Consider the following 13,035-nt stretch of genomic DNA (forward strand, 5'->3'; position numbering starts at 1 on the left):
CATGGACATTAAATAATTGACACGACACCAGAGAATTCCGACACCAATTTATAAAAAGAATGTGTATTTTTTTCTTATTTTAGACACCAAAATGAATGGGAGAGCAAATATAATCGGATTTATAGACTTTGTAAGCAACATTAAATCAGTGCAGTAAAATACAAAGGCAAAATAACATTTCGGTCAATAGAAAAATCCACCAGTGGCAATCAGTCACTCGCAGGCTGAGTTATTTGGAACCCTTATAGGGATAAGGTTATGTGGTCCCCAGGACCAGGCCACATTAGTCAGATCAATTTTATCTAGCCAGTGGAGTCTGGGTGCAGAGTTATTCTGGCTGAACTTGGTGATGAATGAGAGCTGCGGGTGGTGCTCTTTACCGCTCACACAGTGCTGCAAGAAACAAAATACAAAAACACAACAGGTACATTGCTGTTGACATCGGATAATGTTTGCACAATATTTTCTGTAGCTGCAGCGGCGAGTGGGGGGTTGGTAACAAGACTGGTGGCCAACAAGCCTTGGCAGCCATAAGCACAACAAAAAGCTTTGGGAACTTCACTGGGTTCAGAGGAGTACCGTGGTGACCAGAGACTTCAGGTAGGCAGAACTAAAACTACCACAATGCACTGGAACACCTGGAATTTTGAGTGGTTTTACCTGTAGTTTGCAGGGGAGAAAGGCCACTAGTCCAGGGGAGACTGGTGGTGCTTTTATTTCTCACAAGGGTCCCTCTCTTCAGGAGTGTCTGAGCAAAACTTTGGGTCCGGTACTTACTCTTTCACAAAATAAGCAGTGCTTATAGGTTTACTGATTTGAGGGGAAATCATAAAGCGGGCTGCACAGACCACCCTTCAGGAGGCAGACAGGAGAGTCTCTGCCCCACAATTAGTAGAGCCTCCAGAAACGCGCCGTGCTGCAGCAGGGGAGAATGGCCCCCAATGCAAACAACGAATTATATGATTGTACTCATATATGATACCTGTATCTCTCAGTCTTCCACTCACTGGGGCTTTCCTGAACTGCATTAATACACAGCCAGTAAACAAAAATGTGAGACCCAAAATGTCTCTTCTCTAAGTGGAAAAGCGGGACTTGTAGTACGCCGTTTTTCTGTTTCCATAGATATTACGATAAAACTGCACCAAAATGTTTAGAATTATTTCTTGGACCTGTGTGGCACCAAAAACATGTTGGTGTTTTTTTCCAAATAAACAGCGACCTGCCAGCGATCACTTACAAGAATTTGAATAGGATTATTAATGACGACAGTGATTACCTGCCCTCTCGGTGTCCCTCCGTTGACCACAGCTAATCCCTGCCCTGACTCCTTCGCTCCCAGGAGCAGAGGTCGCCGCGCGCACAATACAGGTCGCGCTCCCGTTGACCTTGCTAATCCGTGCCCTGTTCTGTGCAGGTGGAGGGAGGTTTGATTTCCACACTGCTTATTCTCGGATGTGCTTTTGCCGCTGATGTCAGAGTCAAAGCCAAACCTGAAGTGGATTACCAGATTAGGTCCCTCCTGGGAATTATCTCCCCATTCAATCTGAATCGCCCGTTAATCTTAAAGGCTGTTTCCTATTCTATCTTCACGCTGATGCTGGGTTTTCTTTCTTTTTTTTTCTTTCTTGGAACTCCAGCCAAATCTAACAGCAGGGAGACATTATCTCGCCGCGTGTCATTGGCCGAAAAGTTATTTATACAGGCCGGTGTAAGAGGCGCCTTTCTTCTAGAAGAGATTACTTCGATGAAGCTCCCAGGTCAACAGTCGACAGCGGAGCTCAGGAGGCAAGGAGTACAGTAAAAGAAACGGAAAGGAATCATGAACCGTGACTGCTTTGTCATCCGTTGAACTGACATTTGTTTCATAAAACCATAGAGTTGTGATTGGCTTAACAAACTGTACAGCTGACTTTTTTGACCCGAAAATGGGCAACATAGACGGGAAGTCGATGGAGGAGCTGAGTGCCACAGAGATCCACCAGTGGTACAAGAAATTCATGACGGAATGCCCCTCCGGGCAGCTCACCCAACACGAATTCAAGCAGTTCTTCGGTTTGAAGAACCTAAGTCCGGATGCCAACGAATACATTGAGCAAATGTTCAACACATTCGATTTCAATCAGGTAACTATGCACCTCTTTCATCCCCCCCCCATATTTACCGGCGTTGTCTCGTACATTTGCCTGGGTGTGCAAGAATAGAAGGTGCCTTACTCTGTAGGAAGTGTACAAATCCTCTATAGCACAACGGACAATATAATAGATCAGTGTTTCCCAAACTGTGGTCCGCGGACCCCCAGGGGTCCGTGACACATTCCCAGGGGGTCCGTAGGCAGCAGTTTTAAAAGCACAGAAAAGTTTCTTGTGTAATTAGCAGCTTTCCAGCAACAATAAAAGTGTCAAGATAATGCCAATGATTAATGTACCTGCTGGAGCGTGAGGAGAGTTTTGTTCAGTGGCAGCTTTGACTTAACTAATGTAGCACAGAGGGTTAATGTGCCTACTGCAAAGAACGTGTAACATGCATTTTAGAAAAGCAGTATTTTATGTGCATAGGTTCGTGGTTACTGCTTTTGTCACAGAGAATTTTTTGTTACTGTGGACTTCATAAGTGGCAATCGTAATCTAGCAGAGGGACCTATAAACTGTCATCAAAGAGCTGCTTGCAAACTGCATGGTACCAGGTAGTAACTTATGTTTTTCCCCAGTTATTCATTATCCTGATGCTACTAAAAAGATTTATTTGGGCGGAAATATACTTTTAATGTTACTAGCCACTGTGTTATGTTCTGAATCCTGAGTTTGTGCTTTTCCAGACCAAACACTCTTTAAAAATGCCTACCAGAATGAATGACATGTAATCTTGTAGTCCCCTTTACCTTATGTAACATTTTATATACACACTGATTTACATGTATGATTCAATGTCTCTATATGTGTGTGATGTAAAGTGCTCTGACATCCTACAATGGTATGAGAGATGCTATAAAACAAATGAAATACATGTGACAGAGGGGCTGTTCCTTCAATATAAAATACAAAGGGCCAGATGTACGATCCGTTTTTATATGCGCAAATGGGTTTGTGAACCCATTTGCGAATGCAAAAACCTATTGGGCCATGTACATAGCCTATTTCGCGAGTTGCAATTTGTTTGTGACTCGCCAAATAGGTTTTGCAACTTGCTATTTGGAAGGGGCATTCCCCGCCAAATAGCGAGTGTCAAAACCATGTACAAATGTTTTTCGGTCGCAAAACACTTGCAATTACCACCTACTTCAAATAGATGATAATGCATTTGCCAATGGGAAGGGGTCCACAGGGGACCCCTTCCCCTTTGCAAATACATGCGAAATAATTTTTTAAGGGCAGGCAGAGGTCCCAGGGACCTCTGCCTGCCCTTAAAAAATGAAACTAATACGTAGCGTTTTTTCTTTTTTTTTTTTTAAATGCATGGTAAAGGGGCTGCATTTTAAAAAAAACTGCTTTATTTAGAAAGCAGCCCCAGACATGGTGGCCTGCTGAGCCCAGCAGGCCACCATCCCTGGGAGGGCGGGCATTTCCAATGGGCTCGCAAATTGCGAGGGGCTCATTAATATTAATGAGCCCTGCAATTTGCGACCCCGTTGGGATTCCCAAACCGTGTTAAATACACTGTTGTACATTTAATTTAGCGACTTGCAATTTGCCACTTGGATTGTGTCGCCAATTGCGAGGCGCTAAATGAAATGGTCGTAGATCTGGCCCCAAAATCCTTAGTACTTTGAGTATTTGTTTTGTGTGAACACGTGTGTGTTTTTTTTTTAATTACTGTTTGAATATTTGAAATGTAACTCATACAAATTGCTTGGGGGTCCCCGGCTTCCAGTGGTGACTCAATGGGGGTCCTCAGGAGTCAAAAGTTTGGGAACCACTGTAATAGATGATTCAAAAAGTCAACTTTCAAACCTGCTCATAAAAAGCACACTTGTGAATTGACTATCCTGGGGCTTGAAATACTCCTATATTTTAGCCAGTGCTGCTTCTGTAGTAGTAGTACTAAAGCAAGAAAGTATTAGCATGCAATAGTTGGATTTCAAATGTTCGAATTCTTTTTTTTATGCGCCAAGGCTGTAATTGGGGGTGCATGTGGGAGGGTGCTATATTTATTGCACTAAATAAACGAGACTGCGTGGATCAGAATTTATCGGGTTTGATAAATGATAGCTTTTGACATGTTTTGTTCTGCCAATAGGAGATAATATGTATTTTGGTGATTCTGGCACCAAAATCAGCATCTTCTAGAATTACCGGATCCATTTCCCATATTAAAGTCTGTCAGGTTTGCCCTGTCTTGGTTTAATGCACCCCGTAAATACCAGGCTAGGTGCTTTAAAGTCCAGGCCACTTACTATTCCAACCCCTTCGCAACAGGGATTTGTGCAGGAATAAGAATTATAACGAGAGCCTAAAATGAGTTTTGTCACCTGCCCAAGATTGACAATATTATAACTGTTTGAGGCACCCACTTGTAGTCATCTCAAGATGTCCCATGTCAATCGTGATGTGTTGAGTATGTCCTGGTACTTGCAGCTTTACTGTTCTCATTGTAAAGACGGAAGACCAAGAACCAAAGTGCAAAATTGTAAAAACGAGTCAAAATTAATTATGTGTGTCAAGAATTGAACTTGTCTGGTATAGCTAGTGGATGTGCACCTCATTGTGTGAACCGGTCATGCACTCAGGTATGTTACGTGGTAGGACACAAGTTTAAAATACTAAATGCATTGGTTGCTAATTTTCAAGAAGACATCTCTGAGTGTGTCGGTTTTTAACTGGAAATTGTTCTCTCTGCGTTATTATTTAAGTGTGGGGTCTCTAACAAGGCACAGCGGGTGTGCCTTGTTAGAGCTTTGAGTTATGAGGTAAGACTTGGGGTATCCGCCACGAAACAATAATGACATGTTGAATGATGTTGTGCAAAGTGCACCTTACACCCCGGCACTCATTTGTCCTATCTGTAAATTCAGACTGCAATGTGTGTGGGCTACCTCTTGGACCATTGATTTCTTCGGGGCAGGAAAACCTGGTGTTTCTAGTATGTAGAACTTCCACCAGAGGATCAATTGCAGAAATACAAAGTAGCTTTTTTCCTCTCTTTGCTTTGACAGACTTGGTGGCGGTAGACCTACTTAAATTAATCTCTTTGCACCATCATGAGAGAGTCAAGTCTTCAATATAGTGCATAATCCATATAATTAAAAATGTGCATCCTTGGATACCAATGTGTCCTGTTCTGTGCAGCAAAGCTAAGGATACTGTTTGGCAAGTAGGGCTAGAATATATAACCACAGCTCCACTACATCCAATGCACCTTAAATCCTTTTCGTCGGCCCACAACATATGATGGAAGTTTTATTTACTAGCTTTGCCCTAGACAATAGTCATTGCATGGTGGTAAAACATCACCGCTGTATATGGCACAATTTACTTCGACCACCTACTTACCTTAAATTCTCCAAAACACATGATTTTCAGAATTTTTATCCTAGGTATCTTTCCCACAGCAATAGATATTTAGGTAGGTGTATTAGCTGGAAAATATCTCAACAAGACAGACACAATGCACAAAGTTCCTGTTTGTAGTAAGAAAACTGTTGCTTGCTCTATTTTCTCTGTCCATGACGATACACTATAGAATTCCCTACCTGCAAAACGTACAGCAACTGAGAATTACTTTCAAGTCACAAGAATGTATAGAACCTGGGGGCATTTTATCAAGAAACAGCCTTAACATTATCGCCGCTTTAGCGGCAAAAAACGGCCGCTAAAGCAGCGATAATGAGCTTGATAATACGCCCTTGTGAATTCCCATAGATGCCGATGTTCTGGTGTGAACATGGGCTTCTATGGGAATTCTCTACGGCGTATTATCAAGCCCATTATCGCTGCTTTAGCAGCAGTTTTCTGCTGCTAAAGCAGCGATAATGTTAACGCCGTGCTTGATAATATGCCCCCTGGTTATTCACAATGTGAGCAGTGAGTGAATATCTAGTTCACAAAAGAAGTGCCATCTAAAATTTTGACCTCTCTGCCTATAGGAAGATGAGAACCAACTCAGCACAATCCTATTACAAACAAGCACCTTGCTGATATCATAAAGAACCAGATCCACCAACAAAATACCACCCATGCATCACTTTCAAACAAATACATAACAGAATGATAGATGCAAATCACAGAGATGGGCCTCTCCTCCAAATCTTACCTGACAAACCTAAAGAACCAGCTATTAGGATATAACACTTAACACAGTACCTCACATTAAAAAGAGACAACTACAAAGTTGCAAAGAATGGAAAGAATATTCACTATTAAACTGTTCAACACCATCGCCACCAAATGGAACCGCGAATGATGTGTTAGCATATAGCACCTGCCCACAGCCGACAACCATCTTTCTTCCTACAGTTTTTGCAACCTCAGATTGCATGATATCTAAAAACTACTTCTTCAACCATATTTCTAAAACAGCATGGCAGTTAACCATGAATTAAATGTATTTAGTGATGTGTCTCCTTCCTGTTGAATGACCCTGCCCTTGCTCTTGATTCTCTGTAGGCCTTATTGTCCCTCAATGCAGCTTGCTGTCACAAGCATGTCTGCCTTACTCTCTACTATATTTCTGTAAATTAGCCATATCCCTCCTCATAGATCACTGTGAGAAGTTTGCCTGGCATATGCTGTCCACTAGTTATAGAGAGCACCTTGCACCAGTCCAAACAACCTATTAGAGGTGATAGGTTAAATACAATCTAATTTGAAAGCTATCCTAGTAGTAGCTATGGAGAGCAGCCTTCAGGCTAAGTCTTGAAGGAATGTAAAGCAGATTTTTTTACCAGTCTATAATCTCGTGAATGACCAAATGAAAGGAGAACACACCAGGTATATATATAAAATATATGTATTTATGCTAAATACACCCTACTAGTCTCTTTATGAGGCTAGAGGTAAAAGCACATACGTTTCACTTAATATCACACAGTAAATCAGCACAATATAAGTTGAGCTTTAGGGGCGTACCAAACCATATATTAAGAAAGTGGTATAAGAACCGCGACTTGACTAGGCACAAGGCCTAGAGCCTGTAGAATCGCTAGGCCCACAAGGAACCACTCAAGGTAGTGACACAGGGACGTGTGCAGTGTGAGAACACAATGACGAGACGCTGTTAGCTTCTATGGGGAAAGTCGTGGTTGGAAATTTAAAGATTAAGGACACTTAGGAGAGGACTTTGAGCAAACCCCTTTAGACTTAAGGGGTTCTAGGGCCAACACCTGCGGGAGCATCAGAGTACACAAGTTACCTCACACAGGGAAGCTGGGTGCATAGGTGTCTTTTGGTGTCGGGAATCGTTGATTTCAGTGGCGATCTGCTGCAAAGTGCTGCTGCCTTTGAAGTGGAAAGTGTCCGGGGTGATCCAAGCCTGGATCAAAGATGAGAAGAACCTGGAAGCAGAGGGGACAGAGTCTGGGTCACTTGTCAGTGACCAGGGGCATGACAGTCGAATGCCCATCGATGTTGGGTGAATTCAGGTTGAAGAGGTGAAGCTTGACTCTGCAGCCACGATGACAAGAAGGCGTTCACGATAACCAGGAGCTGGATTCAAGCTGTCCCACAAAGGATGTCGAGTGCTGCGGCATCGGTGACCGGATTGGACTCAACAAGCCTTGGCAACAGCAACCCACACAGAAAGTAAAAAAATGCTTTGGTGAGGGTCAGCAAGGTCCGAGGGACTCACCAAGTGGTGGAGAGTCAGGGCACATCTAGAGCAATCAGGGAACCCCAAGGAAAGTTAAAGTTGCCTTCTCAGGGACCCACCAGTTGATGGACCAGGGATCGCAAAGGTACCTTGAGTGAAAACATAAAGGGCTAGCTCACGGAACATTCGCAGAGTGTAGGCCAGCAATCTTCAGTGGAAACGGTGCTTAGGGTCTGGGCTACAAGTAACCCAAAGTACAGCTTCAAGGAACGTCGAGAAGCTGATGCACTTGCACATGTGCACCATGTCCCGGAGTTCCGGTTCCATGTTACTCACGGGGGCTGCAGGTCTCAGCTTTGTTGGGGACTCGGGTTGGCCTCTGAGAAGTCTGGAAATCCCCCTCCTGGGCTGCAAATACTTCGGAGTTCGGTGGGAGCTTCAGAGATGCAGACCGGCAAATACTTTGTTGGTGCCTACCAAGCAGGGGAGTAACTCCTTTACTCCAAGGGATTCTTCAGTCATTTAGTCGTGTATATCGTCAAAGTTCCAGGATTCTGTAACATAGTTTCATCCAGGTGTAAACTAAAGTCCTGTAGTCAGGGGTTCCTTTCTTATACCCAAGGAAGGGGTTGGACATACTCTGGGGCCCCACCTATGGGAGGTTTTGTAAAAAGGGGTGGCTACACCCATTTTCTTTGTCCAGTTTCGCACCAGAGCAGGGGCGGGTAACCCCTGCAACTGGTTTGAACTGGGCTATGCACAGGGACCCCAAAGGTGCCCCCAGTGCAGACTTCAAAGCACTCTGAGAGCGCACCCACCCAGCCCCAATACACTAAGCCTGTCTGGGAGGTGGTTACACCTCCCTGTGACAGGAAACCTATTGTCCAGGCCTCCCCTGCCAGAGGTTCGTCCAGCAGCAGGAGGCCAGACTCGTGTCTGTGGCTGCAGCATCCATTTTGCGATGCCAGGGGTCTTTAAAACTGGTACCGGGTATACCGATGTGTACATGTCTCTGCCTCTAGAAGGTTGGAATTCTACCCCCGCCGCCAGGACTGGTGGGGAGGGGAGGATTCCAAAGTGTTTGACACCAAACAAAACATGTTTCTGTGCAGCAATTCCAAAGTTAGCATTTACCGCAAGGTTATGATGCACTTAAGAGTATATGGTCGGGCTGCATCACAGAACAGTCCCAGAGAATAGGTTCCGAAGGCTGCAGAGGGGCCCTGCTCATGCATGGGCACCCTCTCACACAAAACCAGGCACTCTGCCTTCAGGATTGTCAAGGCCTGCCATAGGGGTGACTGATAGGTTTATATGTGTCATGATTTAAGGTAGATATAGGTAACCTGTATCTAAGTAAGGGGTGCATGCACCACCTTACCCAGGCTGCAGTAGAAGTCCTGGGGTGTCATTTTGGAAGGTTTCCCAGGGGTGGCTTAATACAGGCTGCAGCCCCTGTTAGGCCTCTGGGATACCCATGCCCTTGGTACCTGAGGTACCATATACTTGGGACTCCTAAGGATACCCCAGTAACCACACTGGAGTGAACCTAAAGTACATGGGATCAATTTAGAGAGGAAGCAGTTAAGCTGGGGTCCTGGATAGCAGGGTACCAGCCAGACTAAAGTCTAAAAACATCAAAACACCAGGAAAAAAGTAGGGGCAACCATGTGGTCAGGTTCCACCTTCCTACAATCACAGACTCTCCTGTGTAATCATTCATTGCAATCAAACAATACCTAACAACCTCTAGCCCATCTGCTCCTCACGCCTTCCATTTGCACAAGTTCACACTAATGATCGTGCCCAGCTTCTATTACCGTAATGCATCACAAAGAAAACTGAATAAATGCATGGAATTGTTACTAGGAGCACAGAACTTATATCAGTACTGAACAGTAGCTAATAACCACTGGATTAACTTGTATCCTCGGTTTCCTGAGTAGCGTGTTACTTCCCATAAAGCATCACCAGCATTAGTAAACACTATATAAAGGCAATTACAATTTATGGATACAGCTTTATGGTATTTATTTCTTCAACATTTCCCTCTGTATTTATCCATTTCATTTTGTCACCATCTTATTAGTATTTATCCACATGTATTTTATACTTTGAGAATAAATTAAGTCATAAAAGGGTATATTTTCACATTTATTTAACTGACATACATGCACTCATACTTTGATGTCTGTCATGTTTTTGCGAATTTGCAGCCAAATATAGCAAAACACTACACCCACAAATATTAGCATCCTACTACAAATATATGTCAACATATGTCCATGTTTAAGGCAATCTCATCCTGTGTTTTTAACTCTCCAGGCCATCTACCCGCTAAGCGTTTGGCCTGGAATTTATGAAAGATAGAAAGGAGAGGAGTCGCTCTCAAGGAGCCCAGTTTTCTGTATTTTTCCACTTTTAAAATCAAAAACAGACAATAAACACATTGTTTTTCTGTCTATATTTATCTGCAAAAATCATTAAAATTGAAAACAGGGAGCTTTAATTACAATACAAAGAGATTCTAACACTAGAACTCCTGTGCCTCTTAGGTTGCAGGACACTCGCTATTCCTAGGCTTCTTATCTGCACTGTTTCTGAAAGCAATAAAATAGTGCCCTTTGTAATAATATTCATAATAATAACTATTATTAGTAGTAGTAATAGTTGTTTGTATATAATGCTTCATACCACCCTTCTGCAGGTTTAAAGCTCTGGAAATAAGAGCTTTCACAATGGCCTAAGTTAGGGTAATCAGAATTTAATTTTACCCATGTCAATAGCATAAGTAAATATAGCAATGAAGTATCCTTGTGGTCACGCCTTCAGCCAGACGAGGTTTATAGCCAACAGCTCTATGTCTGCTTGGATTTTCCATTTATTTAATGTTGAAAACCCCGAAATTCCAGAGTGTAAAATTCTATTGATAAAAAATGTAGGACTGGCTGAAGTTTCACAAGTGATTTGAGGGCATTTGGTATTTATAAAAACCTTCTTACAATTGATAATAAGTGCATCCCCCAAAAAATTTTATAAAGCACTTAGGGCCTGATTTAGATCTTGGCGGATGGGTTACTATCCCGTCCTCCGTAATATAAATCCCATAGGATAAAATAGGATTTATATTTTGGCAGACGAGATATCCTTCACCGTTGTGGCAGAGCAACCCATCCACCAAGATCTAAATAAGACCCTTAGTTTTCAAAACATGCTCACCTCTTTTCCTTTTTGATGCTCAGGTGACTACAGCAATGCAAACCACATGCATGTGCCACGGTCAGGGTGAATAGGCGCAAGGTCACACTGCTGATGAGGCCAGATTATGGGGGATGCCGTCCGACCTCACATGGCCTGCGGCTAAAGGGGATATGTCCATATTCTATAAATAGTTGTGGGACTTTCTTCCCTCAGGTTCAGCCGCGACCTCTGCCTTGCCTTTTTAGTCTTTAGTCGATAAAAATATAGAAATAAGGTAGAAGCGCAAGACTTAAATAATCAAAGAGGCCACAAGCAAAACAGTCACACTTTTTAAAACAACCATATGGTTGTTCAATCCTTACGAACAAAAACAATTGATACACAAAATTGATATCTGTATATCGTCAGCCACAACATTCCTGAAACGCATTTCTGAAAGCTTCATACACACATGTACCTGAATAGTACCTCTAGGGTCACTAAAATATTCACTCTCAAACCAAGGATACAGTAAAGACCCCTGTTAACAGAGATCATACGTTTTCAGGTCCATGTGTGAGTGGCTCATCCAGACCAGGTTATTATTTGCATTCTGGGAGTTGAAGTCTTGTTTATGCCATTATGCAATCAGGACTACAAGTCCCAGAATGCAAAGCAAAAAACTGAACTGGATGAGCAACTCACACATGAACCTGGGATCCTTGAGAACTTTACCTTGACAAGGGCCAAGTCTCAAACGTTGTGAAAAAAAACACTCAGACACTGATCTTTCCAATAAATACCCAATATCTAACCACCCTTTCACCAGGAAGATGTCTGAAAACAGAAATTAGCTCAGAAGTTTAAAGCCAAAGTAATAATCTGTCTTTAGACAGAGATAATGAACATAGTCAACATTGATTGGCTACATCTGCACAGCCTATAGCTCATCTCTTGCCAAGGCAGCTATTTTTAGAAGGGATGTACATTGAAACAATTCTTCTATATCTCTGCTCCATGTTAGCAAAAATGTTTCTAGCTAAAGCTGACCAAAAGTCACCAAATAATCACACCACACTTGTGGTGGTACAGTAACAGGCACTATGTTAAGCATATCTTTAAACCTTTCAGTCACTGATTGCCTATGCAGGTGTTAGACTAGTACTAATAGAGAGAAAACTTTGTCCAGACAATAATAATATCCACAATTGATTTGCCTGCAGCATGAAAAGCACCTGCATACATGTAATTCCGACTGGAAACAATGATTTGTATATTTGTTATTGCCACCAAATTCCTGTAAAACCACCAATATTGTTCTCAGAACAGCTGTTGTTTCAAGAGGGCACTTGGAGAACAGAAAACCCCCAAACCTTTTCCTTCTCTATTTAGGTTCTGATGTTCTTGAATTTAACAGTATTTCCCAGCAAGCCACTTTGGTTACACCTATGTAATATAAAACAACGGTCTGCACCGTCTATTTTTTAATGGAAAGAGATGCTTCTTCAGGCCTACAATATGAACACAGTAAATCCGAAACTGAAGACCAGCTCTAAAACATAGCTTGTTTAGACATTACTTGAAGAGGGCAATTGAGGTTTGTTGTGTAAAAACTGTTTCCCTCTGTAAGCTAGACGGGAAACTGAGCCTCAAATGTGTTTTGCAGTTCCAAAGCCTGCAATTCTCAAAAACTAAAGATTTGCAACCACCAAACACCTTTTTAAAATATATCAAGGCGTTTTTACTGGTTGAAAAAGTATTTCTAACTCAGAAAAGGGTTTTTGCCTTCCATTGTGAATCTCAAATAGTACAGAGTGATGAAAGAGGCATTCTCCTCTGGTTTGCAACCATTGACCAGTGACCACCCCCTGAGCAGGGGTGGCGACTGATTCACAATTGGTAAGCTGTCCCGGTAGGACAGGTTTCCGTTTGGGATTTCTCTCGGTGCTTCAGTGGAAGTGGGCAGGTGTCCAGGGGAGCACTGCCTACCCCTTGCAGTGTGTTGCTCTCTCGGGGCAATTACTTGAGTGGAGAAGCGTGGCTCAGTGGTTAGAGGCGGCAGACCCGGAAGCTGAGATCGGCCGTGGACCAGGGTTCGATTCCCCGCCTCGG

The 13,035-nt window shown here is 42.9% G+C and overlaps 1 protein-coding gene across 1 annotated transcript in view; it reads left to right on the plus strand.

Moving 5' to 3' along the window:
• The first annotated feature begins 1,783 nt into the window (after positions 1–1,783).
• GUCA1A (guanylate cyclase activator 1A) overlaps positions 1,784–13,035 on the plus strand; it is a 104,768-nt gene continuing 93,516 nt past the window's right edge. Inside the window, exon 1 of the mRNA XM_078641276.1 lies at positions 1,784–2,126. Within this exon, the coding sequence (XP_078497402.1) occupies positions 1,929–2,126 (198 nt within the window). The 5' untranslated portion in view covers positions 1,784–1,928. The remainder of the gene's footprint in view (positions 2,127–13,035) is intronic.

The sequence above is a fragment of the Lissotriton helveticus genome, chromosome 5_1 (genome assembly GCF_964261635.1).
Source record: "Lissotriton helveticus chromosome 5_1, aLisHel1.1, whole genome shotgun sequence".
Lineage (NCBI taxonomy): Eukaryota > Metazoa > Chordata > Amphibia > Caudata > Salamandridae > Lissotriton > Lissotriton helveticus.